At 31.0% G+C, this 13,035-nt stretch overlaps 1 protein-coding gene and 1 long non-coding RNA gene across 2 annotated transcripts in view; both read left to right on the top strand.

The window, feature by feature from the left end:
- Positions 1-3,167: 3,167 nt before the first annotated feature.
- On the top strand, positions 3,168-5,527 carry LOC126885026 (uncharacterized). Its single transcript, XR_007698233.1, has 2 exons — positions 3,168-3,728; positions 4,355-5,527. It is a non-coding gene; the product is annotated as an uncharacterized LOC126885026 (long non-coding RNA).
- A 1,478-nt stretch (positions 5,528-7,005) lies between these two features.
- The window catches only part of LOC126885027 (uncharacterized), a 34,162-nt gene continuing 28,132 nt past the window's right edge, over positions 7,006-13,035 (top strand). The window contains exon 1 of the mRNA XM_050651445.1: positions 7,006-8,246. Coding sequence (XP_050507402.1) covers positions 8,127-8,246 — 120 coding nt within the window. The 5' untranslated portion in view covers positions 7,006-8,126. The remainder of the gene's footprint in view (positions 8,247-13,035) is intronic.

Genomic DNA, 13,035 nt, shown 5'->3' on the forward strand with positions numbered 1-13,035 from the left:
TCAGCTCTAAATGTTTATAACGAAATTTGCCCCCTTATCTTCAAACCCAAAAATTAGAGGTTTAAAAATGTTTTACGCATTTATTTACATCAGAATACGAAAACATAACTCTTTAGAAGGAGATTGGATGTTTCACCAACTCTCTACGATTTTTTTTTCAAAAAGTTATAGTCTTCGACATTTGACCTCTTGGGATAAACAATTTATAATATCTAAGCAACAAATTAGTTAATCCGGTCCTACAATTTTTTTTGATGTTTGGAATTAAAAGATCTTCATTTTAAAGCTTTAAAAAATAAAAAAAATTATTTATACAATAAATAACGCAATTGTAAGAAACGGCCATTTTGACCCTTTCGCAAGCTGTTTTGCCATAACCAATAAACGAAATTAAACTTACCATAGCTCAAATTGTAGGTTTTTTAATTTAATACAACTTTCTATTAAAAAGTTTTTCTCTAGAATCAATATCCTAAGCTGCAAAATTAAAAATCTTTAAAAATTGCAAATTTAACAAATGAAAATCGCAATAAAAAAAAGCTCACAATATTTTTGGTCACATTTTAGTAAAAGTTATTCCTGGCATCGTCCTTTACAACACCTGATAGGTTTCAAAAATTCCTGAATTATATCAGGTTTTTTCACCCACAGCCTGGGGTAAATACAATTTAAACTAATTGACGAATCGTCTTGAAATTTTTTGTGCATTATAAGGAGTACGTGATTCAACTTTTCAACAAATGTTTAACTTTCGAAGTTTTAGCCTTATTTTGAAATTTCCTAAGCAACAAATGATCGTATCAAAATTCAAAAACTGCCATTTTAAACATTTTCCAACATGAGAAAAGATGTGTACTGATAAAATATGAATAAATAATATACAATGATGAGCGCGCTAATAACCGGCAAAATAACCCAAAAGATGGACAACCTAATGCGTTGTGTAATAAAAAAATTGACAATATAGAGCTGGGAAATTATCGGTATAAGCCTATAAAACAGGGCCACTTGCAATAGTCTCCCACTTTAGATATTAGCTTTTTTCGTTTCGACTGACAGAAATAAACGTCAAAAGTACTAGGTGAGTATTGTTTGCCTGAGTGAAGAGGACAACTGTGTCTGTGTAATTTTTAAATTAGTTTTTAAATAAAAATATTTTAAAAATTAAAATAAAATTATTAACTTATTAATCATAATCTGTGTTTTTGATTTATTTATGAACATCCTTGCTTCCAAAATCACTCCTTATATTCGTTCTAACAGCTACGTCAAATTTTTTTTAAATCTAAAAAATATTATTGTCACGTTAACGTCCTACATATGAGTAAAGTCAACTAGCTCGTAACTGACGTCTACAGTTAAGAAACTATCGTAAGTGGTAATGTTTTATAGGTTAATACCGATAATTTTCCACATCTACTCTTTTTATCTCTTTTTATGTGCCCTCCGTGTGGAGGGCACATAGCCGTCGGTCTTGGTTACATAATTAGTCGTTAAGTCATGCTAGGGGCACTTGCGCGACCTGAAAACCCTAACACTAGACTTAAGCAAGACTAGAACCTTAGCCAGAAGGTTACACGAACTTTACTTTTTTTGTCTCTTTTTATTTCAGAACGCATTATGTTGTCCACATTTTGCGTTATGTTGCCGGTAAATAGCGTGCTTATTACTGTATATATTTGAATTCCTCACTTTGACCTTAAGCGATTTAAAGAAAAAAGCTACCATTTTTGACCCTTATTTGTTAAGAGGAAACAGTAGCGATCAACAGGTAGCCAAAACGCGTTCCAAGATTACGGCTGTAATTTTGAATATTTGTTCGAGATATTTGGCACACGTATTCGTAATATAATAAAGAATAACGGTACAGAGCCCAATTTGAAAAATATATTAATATGTGGAAATTACTCTGTAATTAAATACAATATTAAAAAAACGAGCCTGTACCGCCATTAAGAAGAACAAAAAAATACATTTTCTTCAAATAAACTTTTTTATCCGATGCCTAGATTTTGTGTCATTTTGGAACTACTAAAATTTTTTATTTCATTAGTAGTTCCAAAATGACACAAAATCTAGGCATCGGATAAAAAAGTTTATTTGAAGAAAGTGTATTTTTTTGTTCTCCTTAATGGCGGTACAGGCTCGTTTTTTTAATATTGTATTTAATTACAGAGTTATTTCCACATATTAATATATTTTTCAAATTGGGCTCTTATAACATTCCGTTAATTTCTAATTATCTTTATAGTTATTTTATTTAAAATTTAATAACGGTTTGTCATTAAGTTATACTCAAAATCAATAAGATCTAATTAAAATAAATCTTTGACTGACGTCATACTTAACTAGTAGTTGGCACGAGTTCTTCAGTTGGTATTAGACACCATTCGCTGTCATGTAAGTTTGTTCTGTGAGGCTCCTCGTCTAACGACGGGAAATAATGGCTGCGTTCACCAGAAATAATCGGTTTAAGTTTCAACTAAACAGCTATGTTGCAGCGCTTTAAAACTACGTTTAGTCTGGTGAATGGTGTTTTTTCGTTTGACACTTTCATAGTTGATTTTTTTGTGTTCCCACCTGTTCTATGTATGAACCTAACCTAAAACGAGATTCGTTGTTTTTGTTGATTTATTATACTTATCGTTCAACGATAAATTGGACGTATCTTAAACAAATTTAATTCAAAAATGGATAATATACTACTTTTATTGATGTTTGATAATGAAATGAACAAGAAATAATTTTTGGTGCTGCTGGGCTGTGCTGGACTTGGCAGAGCAGAACCATTGGATGGCCCACCATAAATAAATAATAATTATCACGTAAATATGAATTATGTTGAAAATATTGTTCCTTAATACACAGACTTACAATTTCGTGAGCATCTACAATTATGTCTCTCCTAAGTTTCAAATACTTTATAATTAAAACCATTGTAAAATAAATATTTTCAAATAATCGCGCCGTTACAATATATTTCTTAAACACGTTCAATATTGAAGCGATACAAATACTACGTTCAATAAAATGGCGACCGCTTCGTCAACACGTTGAAGTTTAGCCTAAATTGACATGACGTTCACCCGAAAAATCTTAAACAGTTTCAGAGCGCTGACGTAGCGCACTGGTCTGGTGAACGCACCCATTGACACTTCGCTCAGGGTTACCATGTCTAGGGATTTTCCCCGAATCTAGGGATTTTTTGAAGCTTTTTCAGCTCTGGAAGGATTTTTTTTGAAATCTAGGGATTTATTAAACTGTGCTGGCGCCATTTTTTGTTGTTATTAAATATCTTTTTGTTCAAATATTATTATTATTGTCATTATTTATTGTTTCCTGACATAAATATTCCTAAGTAAACATTAAAACATTACCTAATCAATGATTAAAGTGGATTAAACATAGTGTTTAATAGGTTATAAATTCAATTGACAGCTGTCATCTGTCAATTTCTTCTTTTTTAGGTCAAATTAATACGATTTAGGGATTTCTAGGGGAAATTGAAGTTCCCGTCTAGGGATATTCTGAAATTTCATCTGGCAACCCTGACTTCGCTTGGTTAGCTAGAACGGAACGGCAGATGGTTGATCGAAAATTACGGGAATTTTAATACGGAGTTTCAAGCTCCTATAAGTATTTAGTGGAAAAATTAATAATGTTGTTGTTTGGAAGAGCTAGGAGACAAAGTGTGGAAGATCCCGTAGAAATTGAAGTCACACCATCTGGTAATTTTTTTTACTTTTAAAAGGTTTGAGAAAAAAAACGAATATGGCCGCCATCGTGTCATATTAAATTCCTATCGAATTTATTTCTGTACATTTATGAACCAAAGTTGTTATTTGAATTTAGTATCTTTAATTCTATCCATGGTTCGAAAATATACACTCAGATGAAGGATTATCTTGTCACATATTCTGTATCTATTTAATTTGTGGGGTTATGCTAACCTCATAAAATTCAATTCAAATTTTACAGATTACATTCATTATTATCTAAAGTCTACTAAATTGCGTGCATTTTAGCCACCTTAAATTTCGTTCCCATCATTTTTCCTAAATTTTACAACATATTACATTATCCCATATCATTTTTATTAATAAAAAAATACCCTTTATAGAAATATTGCTTTCAGATACAAATCATATTCTGTATTAAATATTGAATTTAAAGTTAAATTCCAAATTATTGTGTCCGTAGTGTGAATCAAGGTCAAATCCATCAGTGTTTTTACTAATGATCTTTTTTGTTGTGCATTCTACAAAAAGATATCTCATTTCTTTTTCTTTTTTTTTCTCTTTTTGCCATTCCGGAGATTTTACATTGAAAGTAAAACGGGAAATGTTTGTTTTAGCCGTTTGGGTGAAATTATAAAGTAACCAGTCCATCAGCTCCCCTAACAACCGGGAGCAACCGTTCTAGGCCAAGCCAGGTCACTTGGAGACCAGCCTGGAGAATCTCCTCCCACGTAGCGTTGAATTCTGCACTTCGCCCCCGAAGGGCACCTTGAATAATTGGTACAAGCTAGCACCATCCCTGTGCTAATTCTACTACCAGGGATTTTGGTATCCATAACAAGGACACTTATGGGAACCATAATATAGGGTTTGTTTTGGGGACACTTGGTACTTATTTGCAAGTGATTATTACTCTACCATCACAACACGTTAATATTTTTGTGTAATAATCAGGACATTTAGTTCAAACTAAGTTTTATATTTTAATCACACATATTTTTGTTTCAAGATTTAGGTTGCATTTTTTTTCATATTAATTTTTGATAGTGTTTCCCAAACCAGTAAACTCTCTGGTCAAGGAGGTTTGAGCTCAGATCATCTTTTCCCTCATATGAGATTCTCTTTACCTTTGTATTATATTACCTGAAATTTACTTGTACCATTTATTTATTTAATTAACTTTATATTTTTTGTTACTAACCTTGCTAGTCTCCACTTATCAATTTAAATTTATATATTTTTACTCTTTATTGCTAATTTATTAACTTATATAACTTTAACGTACTTTAGCCAATCATTCTAATTAATTAAACTTATTTGCTTAACTTTTTACTTAAATTCATTTATTTAACTTTTAATTATATCCCTGGACGCTATTCCCTTTGAATAGCTATCCATTTTACTTGTGATAAATTTTTAGTGACTACGCGTCGAAGCAACTGATTTTTATATATCAAGTAGACCGTAGATTCACATTAAGGAGGCTGGTGCCTATTTAACTCTTTGAGATTTTATATTATTGTTCATTCGTTTGTAGTTTAGCGTTGCTGTACGTATTTTAATCGTACAATTATTTGGTGAAGGTTGTTATTTAACCTAGTATATGTAAGTTGGGGGTATGCTTCCTAGAAAAGCTACTCCAATACTAATTTAATAGGTAATTATATTTATACTTAGATAGGTAATTATTTCCCATTGTCATTTTATAGTTACATAATTTGTATTTTTCTAACTCAGAGGTTGTCAAAAATCTAAGTAGTTATATTTAATAAATATTTATTTGTTTTGTATATCAATTATTTTTTTCCCCTTTTTGAATTTAATATATTTACTATTTAACAGCAGTGTAAGATACCTGGAAGTTTGGTCCATTCCAACTTCTGGCGCCCATAATTCAGTCTATTTTATTTATCTTCTATATTCTTCTATTTTTATTATATTATTATATTTATCTAATTTATTTTCTGAACATATATTTTTATCTTAAAAGATTTCCCTTTTTCTAGTCATCATCTCTCTTTAGGTTGAGCTACTGTTCTTCGACAGGCATGCAAACGAGCCGTATCCATCCTTGAGTGTCAAGTTGCTCTCTTGCATCTATAGCTAGCCAACTCTATTCAGTTTGCCTCTGTCTCTCCATACTTCCATTATCAGTTCATCACCCTTCCTTCATTCATTTCATCTTATCATTTTAGTTCAACAAATACTACTGCAAAGTAGAATTTTTGTTACACTCTGTACCGCCATTCTTTATTATATTATGAATACGTGTGCCAAATATCTCGAAAAAATATTCAAAATTACAGCCGTAATCTTGGAACGCGTTTTGGCTACCTGTTGATCGCTACTGTATCACCTTAATATAACTATTATATAGGGTGTCCCGAAAAGATTGGTCATAAATTATACCACAGATTCTGGAGTAAAAAATAGGTTGATTGAACCTGACTTACCTATATACAATAGTGCACACAAAAAAAGTTACAGCCCTTTGAAGTTACAAAATGAAAATCGTGTTATTTTCATATATCGAAAACTCTTAGAGATTATTTATTGAAAATGGAAATGTGGCATTCTTATGGCAGCAACATCTTAAAAAAAATTAAAGTGAAATTTGTGCACCCCATAAAAATTTTATGGGGGTTTTGTTCCCTTAAACACCCCCAAACTTTTGTGTACGTTCCAATTAAATTATTATTGTGGCACCAGTAGTTAAACACAATGTTTTTAAAACTTTTTTGCCTCTTAGTACTTTTTGGATAAACCAGTATTTATCGAGATATTTTGAATAATTTTCGAATCCACCACATATTTGTATATGGTTAAGTACGAATATAGAAACCTGTTAATAATCTGAAAATTTATTTATAATTTATATTTTTAGGTATATTTTGAAAAAGAAGCCACATCTCGATAAAAGGTGACTTATCAAAAAAGGCTAAAAGGCAAAAAAGTTTTGAAAACACTGTGTTTAACTAATGGCACCGCAATAATAGTTTAATTGTATATACATAAACAAAACCCCCATAAAATTATTATGTAAACATATTAAAAAAGAAGGCACATCTCGATAAAAACTGGCTTATCGAAAAAATACTAAGAGGCAAAAAAGTTTTAAAAACGTTGTGTTTAACTTATGATATCACAATAATGAATTAATTGGAACGTACACAAAAGTTTGGGGGGTTTAAGGGAACAAAGCCCCCATAAAATTTGTATGGGGTGGACAAATTTCAGTATAATTTTGTTTTAAGATGTTCCTGGCATAAGAATGGTACATGTCCATTTTCAATAAAATATCTCTAATAGTTTTCGATATATTGAAAAAAATCGATTTTCATTTTGTAACTTCAAAGGGCTGTAACTTTTTTTATGAGCACATTTGTACTAAGCTAAGCTAGGTTCAATCGAACTATTTTTGACCCCAGAATGTGTGGTATAATTTATGACCAATCTTTTCGGGACACCCTCCTATACCTCTGAACTGTGATGGGCACTTTCGTATTGATAATGTATTAGGTATACAGTGATGAGCGCTAATAACCGGCAAAATAACTCAAAAGATGGAAAACATAATAATATGATAATACCTACATTATGAAGTAAAAAGAGATAAAACTAGTAGAGGTGGAAATTATCGATATAAACGTATAAATTAACATTACATTACATAGTTTCCCACCTTAAAACGTATCGGAGTAGTGTGACACCTGTCACTATGAAAGGTAGAATTTTATAAAAAATACTCCTACCACACACGTGCAAAGTTGGGAAACTATCTACTGTAATATTAATTAATACGTCTATATTGATAACTTTTACCTCTACTAGTTTCATCTCTTTTTATTCACAATGTATTATGTTTTCTATCTTTTGCGTTATTTTGCCAGTTATTAAAGCGCACATCACTGTATAGTACCCAAAAACCCATTTCGATGGCTTAACTTGCACAGCGGCTAACTCCGTTTTTTAAAACTTTACAGGAACACAAACAAACTTCTTAAAATCACAGAATTGGTATATTGGGTAACTCCTCAATTCACATAGTAAATAGTTACGTTAAAAATGGACAACTCCATCCTCAACATATTATGTTATAACTAGGATATTTCTCACAAAAAGTTATATTATTTCATTAAAACTACTTACCGGTAAAATGGAGTTAGCCGATTTGCAAGTTAAGCCATCGATTTGCAACCTGGCTGGGTCAGTGTCCAGACAAAAACTTTATTTTCCTGGACTACATTTTCTACATTTTCTTACTGTTTACCAAGTTGCAACTTTCAATCTTACCAATTTACTATTGCAGATGATGAATTAAACATTATAAGAAAATTGTTATTATTTGGAATAAAAAAACAGCATCGTAGGTTTTTGGCTGTATTTTTGATGTGCGTGCTCTTATACATAGAAGTTTATGCAATAGTAGCAGGCCTTCTGCTATATAACAAATATAGGACTTTCAACGTTTTTATACATTATGTTACAATCGCTGTGCTCATCCAACCGGTAAGTGAAAATATACTCACAGACAAAAATATTGCATATGAATGTGGAATAAAATTTTTATGCAGCTATCCTTAGCCCACATGTATCATAGGCATAGGACTTCTTTTCTGAATGCAATGTATCATATAAATGCTATAACCAGGTTTAAATCTGATCTGGGCTCTTACCCCAGGCTGTGGGTGAAAAAACGTGATGTAATTCAGGAATTTTTGAAACCTATCAGGTGTTGTAAAGGACGATGTCAGGAATAACTTCTACTAAAATGTAACCAAAAATGTTGTGCGCTTTTTTTTTATTGCGATTTTCATTTGTTAAATTTGCAATTATTAATGATTTTTAATTTTGCAGCTTAGGATATTGATTTTAGAGAATAACTTTTTAATAGAAAGTTGTAGTAAATTAAAAACCTAAAATTTGAGGTATGGTAAGTTTAATTTCGTTAATTGGTTATTGCAAAACAGCCTGCGAAAATCCAAAATGGCCGTTTTTTACAATTGAATTATTTATTGTACAAATAATTTTTTTATTTTTTAAAGCTTTAAAATGAAGATCTTTCAACTCCAAACATAAAAAAAATGTACAGCCAGATTAACGAATTTGTTGCTTAGATATTATAAATTGTTTATCCCAAGAGGTCAAATGACGAAGGGTAGGTATAACTTTTTGAAAAAAAATCGTAGAGAGTTGGTGAAACATCGAATCTCCTTCAAAATAGTTGTGTTTTTATATTCTGATGTAAATAAATGCGTAAAACATTTTTAAACCTCTAATTTTTGGGTTTGAAAATAAGGGGGCAAATTTTGTTATAAACATTTAGAGCTGAAGCGGCCTTGTATATCCTATGAGTTTCTAACTTACAGTTATTGTTGCTGAAGATAAAACGAAGATTTATAAAAAAATAAAAAATTTCTACGACCAACTGAAGCTGAGATAATTTTTGGGTTTGAAAATAAGGGGGCAAATTTTGTTAAAAACATTTAGAGCTGAAGCGGCCCTGTACATCCTATGAGTTTCTAACTTACATATTATTGATGCTGAAGACGAAACGAAGATTTATAAAAAAATAAAAAAAAATTTACAACCAACTAAAGCCGAGATATTTGTTTTTTTTTTATCTTAAATCGTAGTGCCTTTATTTATAACAATTAAGAAATTATTTTACAGTCATTTACTAAATAAAGACTTATATTATCTTAAAATAAAAATTATTATAAAATATAATTACATTTAATTATTAAAAATTATTTTTAAAGTCGGTGCGTTTGCAAGCGGCCGAATTTTGCAAATCGCCCGGCTCGCTTCAAATCCGCGCGCTCGAAAAATTTTTACGTAACTTGTATTACATTTTGACAGAAAACAATTTAATAATATTGCCATTATAATATACAGTCTATTTACCACTGTATTTGTTTTTCTTGTTAAACTTTTATATGTGAAATCCAAAACGAATAGTCACTACAAGAAGAAAAAGTTTTATATTGTATATTATAGTAATAAGTAACATTATTATTATTATATTTATATACCAATAATATATTTATTAAGAATATATTTCATATATATGTATCAATTTTTTAATATTATTTCTTCAGAAATGAAATTTCACATATAAAAGTTTATCAAGAAAAACAAATACAGTGGTAAATAGACCGTATATTATAATGGTAATATTATTAAATTATGTTCTGTCAAAATTCAATACAAGTTACGTAAACATTTTCCGAGCGCGCGGATTTGAAGCGAGCCGGGCGATTTGCAAAATTCGGCCGCTTGCAAAAGCACCGATTTTAAAAATAATTTTTAGTAATTAAATGTAATTATATTTTATAATAATTTTTATTTTAAGATAATATATATAAGTCTTTCTGTAGTCAATGACTGTAAAATAATTTCTTAATTGTTATAAATAAAGGCCCCACGATTTAAGAACTAAAAACAATTATCTCGGCTTCAGTTGGCTGTAAAATTTTTTATTCTTTTATAAATCTTCGTTTTGCCTTCAGCAACAATAATCTGTAAGTTAGAAACTCATAGGATGTACAAGGCCGCTTCAGCTCTAAATAAATATAACGAAATTTGCCCCCTTATTTTCAAACCCAAAAATTATCTCGGCTTCAGTTGGTGGTAGAAATTTTTTATTTTTTTTTATAAATCTTCGTTTCATCTTCAGCAATAATAATCTGTAAGTTAAAAACTCGTATGATGTACAGGGCCGCGTCAGCTCTAAATGTTTATATCGAAATTTGCCCCCTTATTTTCAGACCCAAAAATTAGAGGTTTAAAAATGTTTTACGCATTTATTTACATCAGAATATGAAAACATAACTCTTTAGAAGGAGATTGAATGTTTCACCAACTCTCTACGATTTTTGTTCAAAAAGTTATAGCCTTCGACATTTGACCTCTTGGGATAAACAATTTATAATATCTAAGCAAAAAATTCATTAATCTGGTTTTACAATTTTTCTTATATTTGGAATTGAAAGATCTTCATTTTAAAGCTTTAAAAAATAAAAAAAAATTATTTGTACAATAAATATTGCAATTGCAAAAAACGGCCATTTTGGACATTTCGAAGGCTGTTTTGCAATAACGAATTAACGAAATTAAACTTACCATACCTCAGATTGTAGGTATTTTAATTTACTACAACTTTCTGTTAAAAAGTGTTTCTCTAAAATCAATATCCTAAGCTGCAAAATTAAAAATCATTAAAAATTGCAAATTTAACAAATGAAAATCGCAATAAAAAAAAGCGCACAATTTTTTTGGTTACATTTTAGTAGAAGTTATTCCTCGCATCGTCCTTTACAACACCTGATAGGTTTCAAAAATTCCTGAATTATATCCTGAAATCGACCTATTTTTCACGCACAGCCTGGGGTATGATATGCTGGTAAGTATAATTTTTAAATTTAATCTCATCAAGGTAAGGATTCATTATACTAACAGCATGAAGACGCGCATTAGCACCAATATCCAATATGTCTTTCAAATGGCAAAACATGATCTTCTAAAATGTTTTCAATGTACATATCAGTTGGCATTCGTCTAATCACCTCCACGTGTTCGGTATGTCCTTTCAAAGCAATACCGCTTTGTAGCACTATGCCGCCACCATCAAAACTAACGCTATGTATGAGGTTACAACTGACATACTGTTCACCAACCATTCTGTAGACGAAGTTTTTTAAATCTTGCTTCAATATGGTGAAAGGTATGCCAGATATAACCTCATACACAGTGTTAATTTTGGTGGTGGCGGCATAGTGATATGGAGTGGTATTTCTTGGAAAGGAGAGACCGAACTTGTGGAGGTGATTGGCTGAATGACAGCTGATCTGTACGTTAAAAACATTTTAGAAGATCATGTTTTGCCATTTTCCAGCCATATTAAATTTAAAAATTATATTGGCCACCATGTAGCCCATATCAAACTTAAATCCGATTATACTATTTAAATATATGATACAATATAACATCGCATTAGATAAAGAAATCCTATTTCTATGACACTGGGGGCAGCACAAGAAATTTTATTTCACATGTTAATTTAAAAATATGCAATATTTTTGTCCGTGAGTGTATATTAATTATTGCACTTTGCAGCACTATTTCTCAACAGTTCTTAATCGCTAGTATGCAGTGCCGTTTTATCCATAGGGCGCTTGGGGCGGGCGGGCCCCTAGGACCGTTCCTTTTATTAATAACAAATTAAGGTCCGCTAAATAATCGAGGAGCATATTTTTTTAAATAGAGGAAAAGACTACGAAATACCTGCGATTTCGATATGGTCTGATTTGAAGACTGATAAATAAGAACTGTGACAACTTTTAAACTAAAGAGCGATTCCTTAGAAAATTGTAAAAAAAATGTATGAAGCTGGAGACTGATTATTATAGAAGATTAAATGAAAGCAACTCTTATAGAGTAAAAGCCAGTGGAGGCAAAGAGAAGTGTTAAAGCTGTTTATTGTTACCCGTGCCAATTATTTTCAATTGAAAAAAATAGTTTTTAACTGATCAGTTAAATTGGAGTTATAGACGCTGGCTTGAAATAGCAAGTAGAACGCAAAGCTGACTATTGAGTAAAGGTCCTAAGAAGAGTTGGTGTCACCAACTTGTGCTTGCTTCTCAAGGACTAGCTTTTCGTTGATCCCATCAGAATTTAACGAGTCGTCATAAGGGAAATTACTTAAGTTGTCTTGTATACTTTACTTTTGACAACTTCCTAGCTCAGAATTTACAGCGGAATGCGAATAAAGAAAAAGGTTCAGTTAGCTATCTGTCTGACCAAACTTGCAATAAATTCCTGGAAGCGATGAAAACAAAACATGTAGAAACTTTTGACGCTATAAATGCTTTATTTAAAAACTACGGATCCATCAAACATATTTTTCCAGTTAAGCAATAATAGAAACAAAAAATCAGCAGTTAGAAGTGAAGCCAAGGCACTACATAATAAAATGGATACGTTTGAGACAGGTTAACTTGGATAGGTACTCTATTGACACTGATTTGGACAAGGATTTTAAAACGAGTGAATGCAACAAGCAAAACGTTAGAAACTGTGGACTTAAACGTGTCAATTGGAGTAAAATTAATGACATTTGAGCTTTGTTGGAGACGTAAGAAATAAATTACGCGAAATTGAACTAGAAGCCAAAAATATTTGTTTGTGAAGGCAATAATCTCAAACATATTCTATAGAATTGGCCTTCAAAAAACAAAGAAAAAACATTTTTCGATAAAGCAGTTGAAACTGAAAGAATTTTAAAGGGGCAAGAGAT

Source organism: Diabrotica virgifera, chromosome 5 (genome assembly GCF_917563875.1).
Source record: "Diabrotica virgifera virgifera chromosome 5, PGI_DIABVI_V3a".
Classification (NCBI taxonomy): domain Eukaryota; kingdom Metazoa; phylum Arthropoda; class Insecta; order Coleoptera; family Chrysomelidae; genus Diabrotica; species Diabrotica virgifera.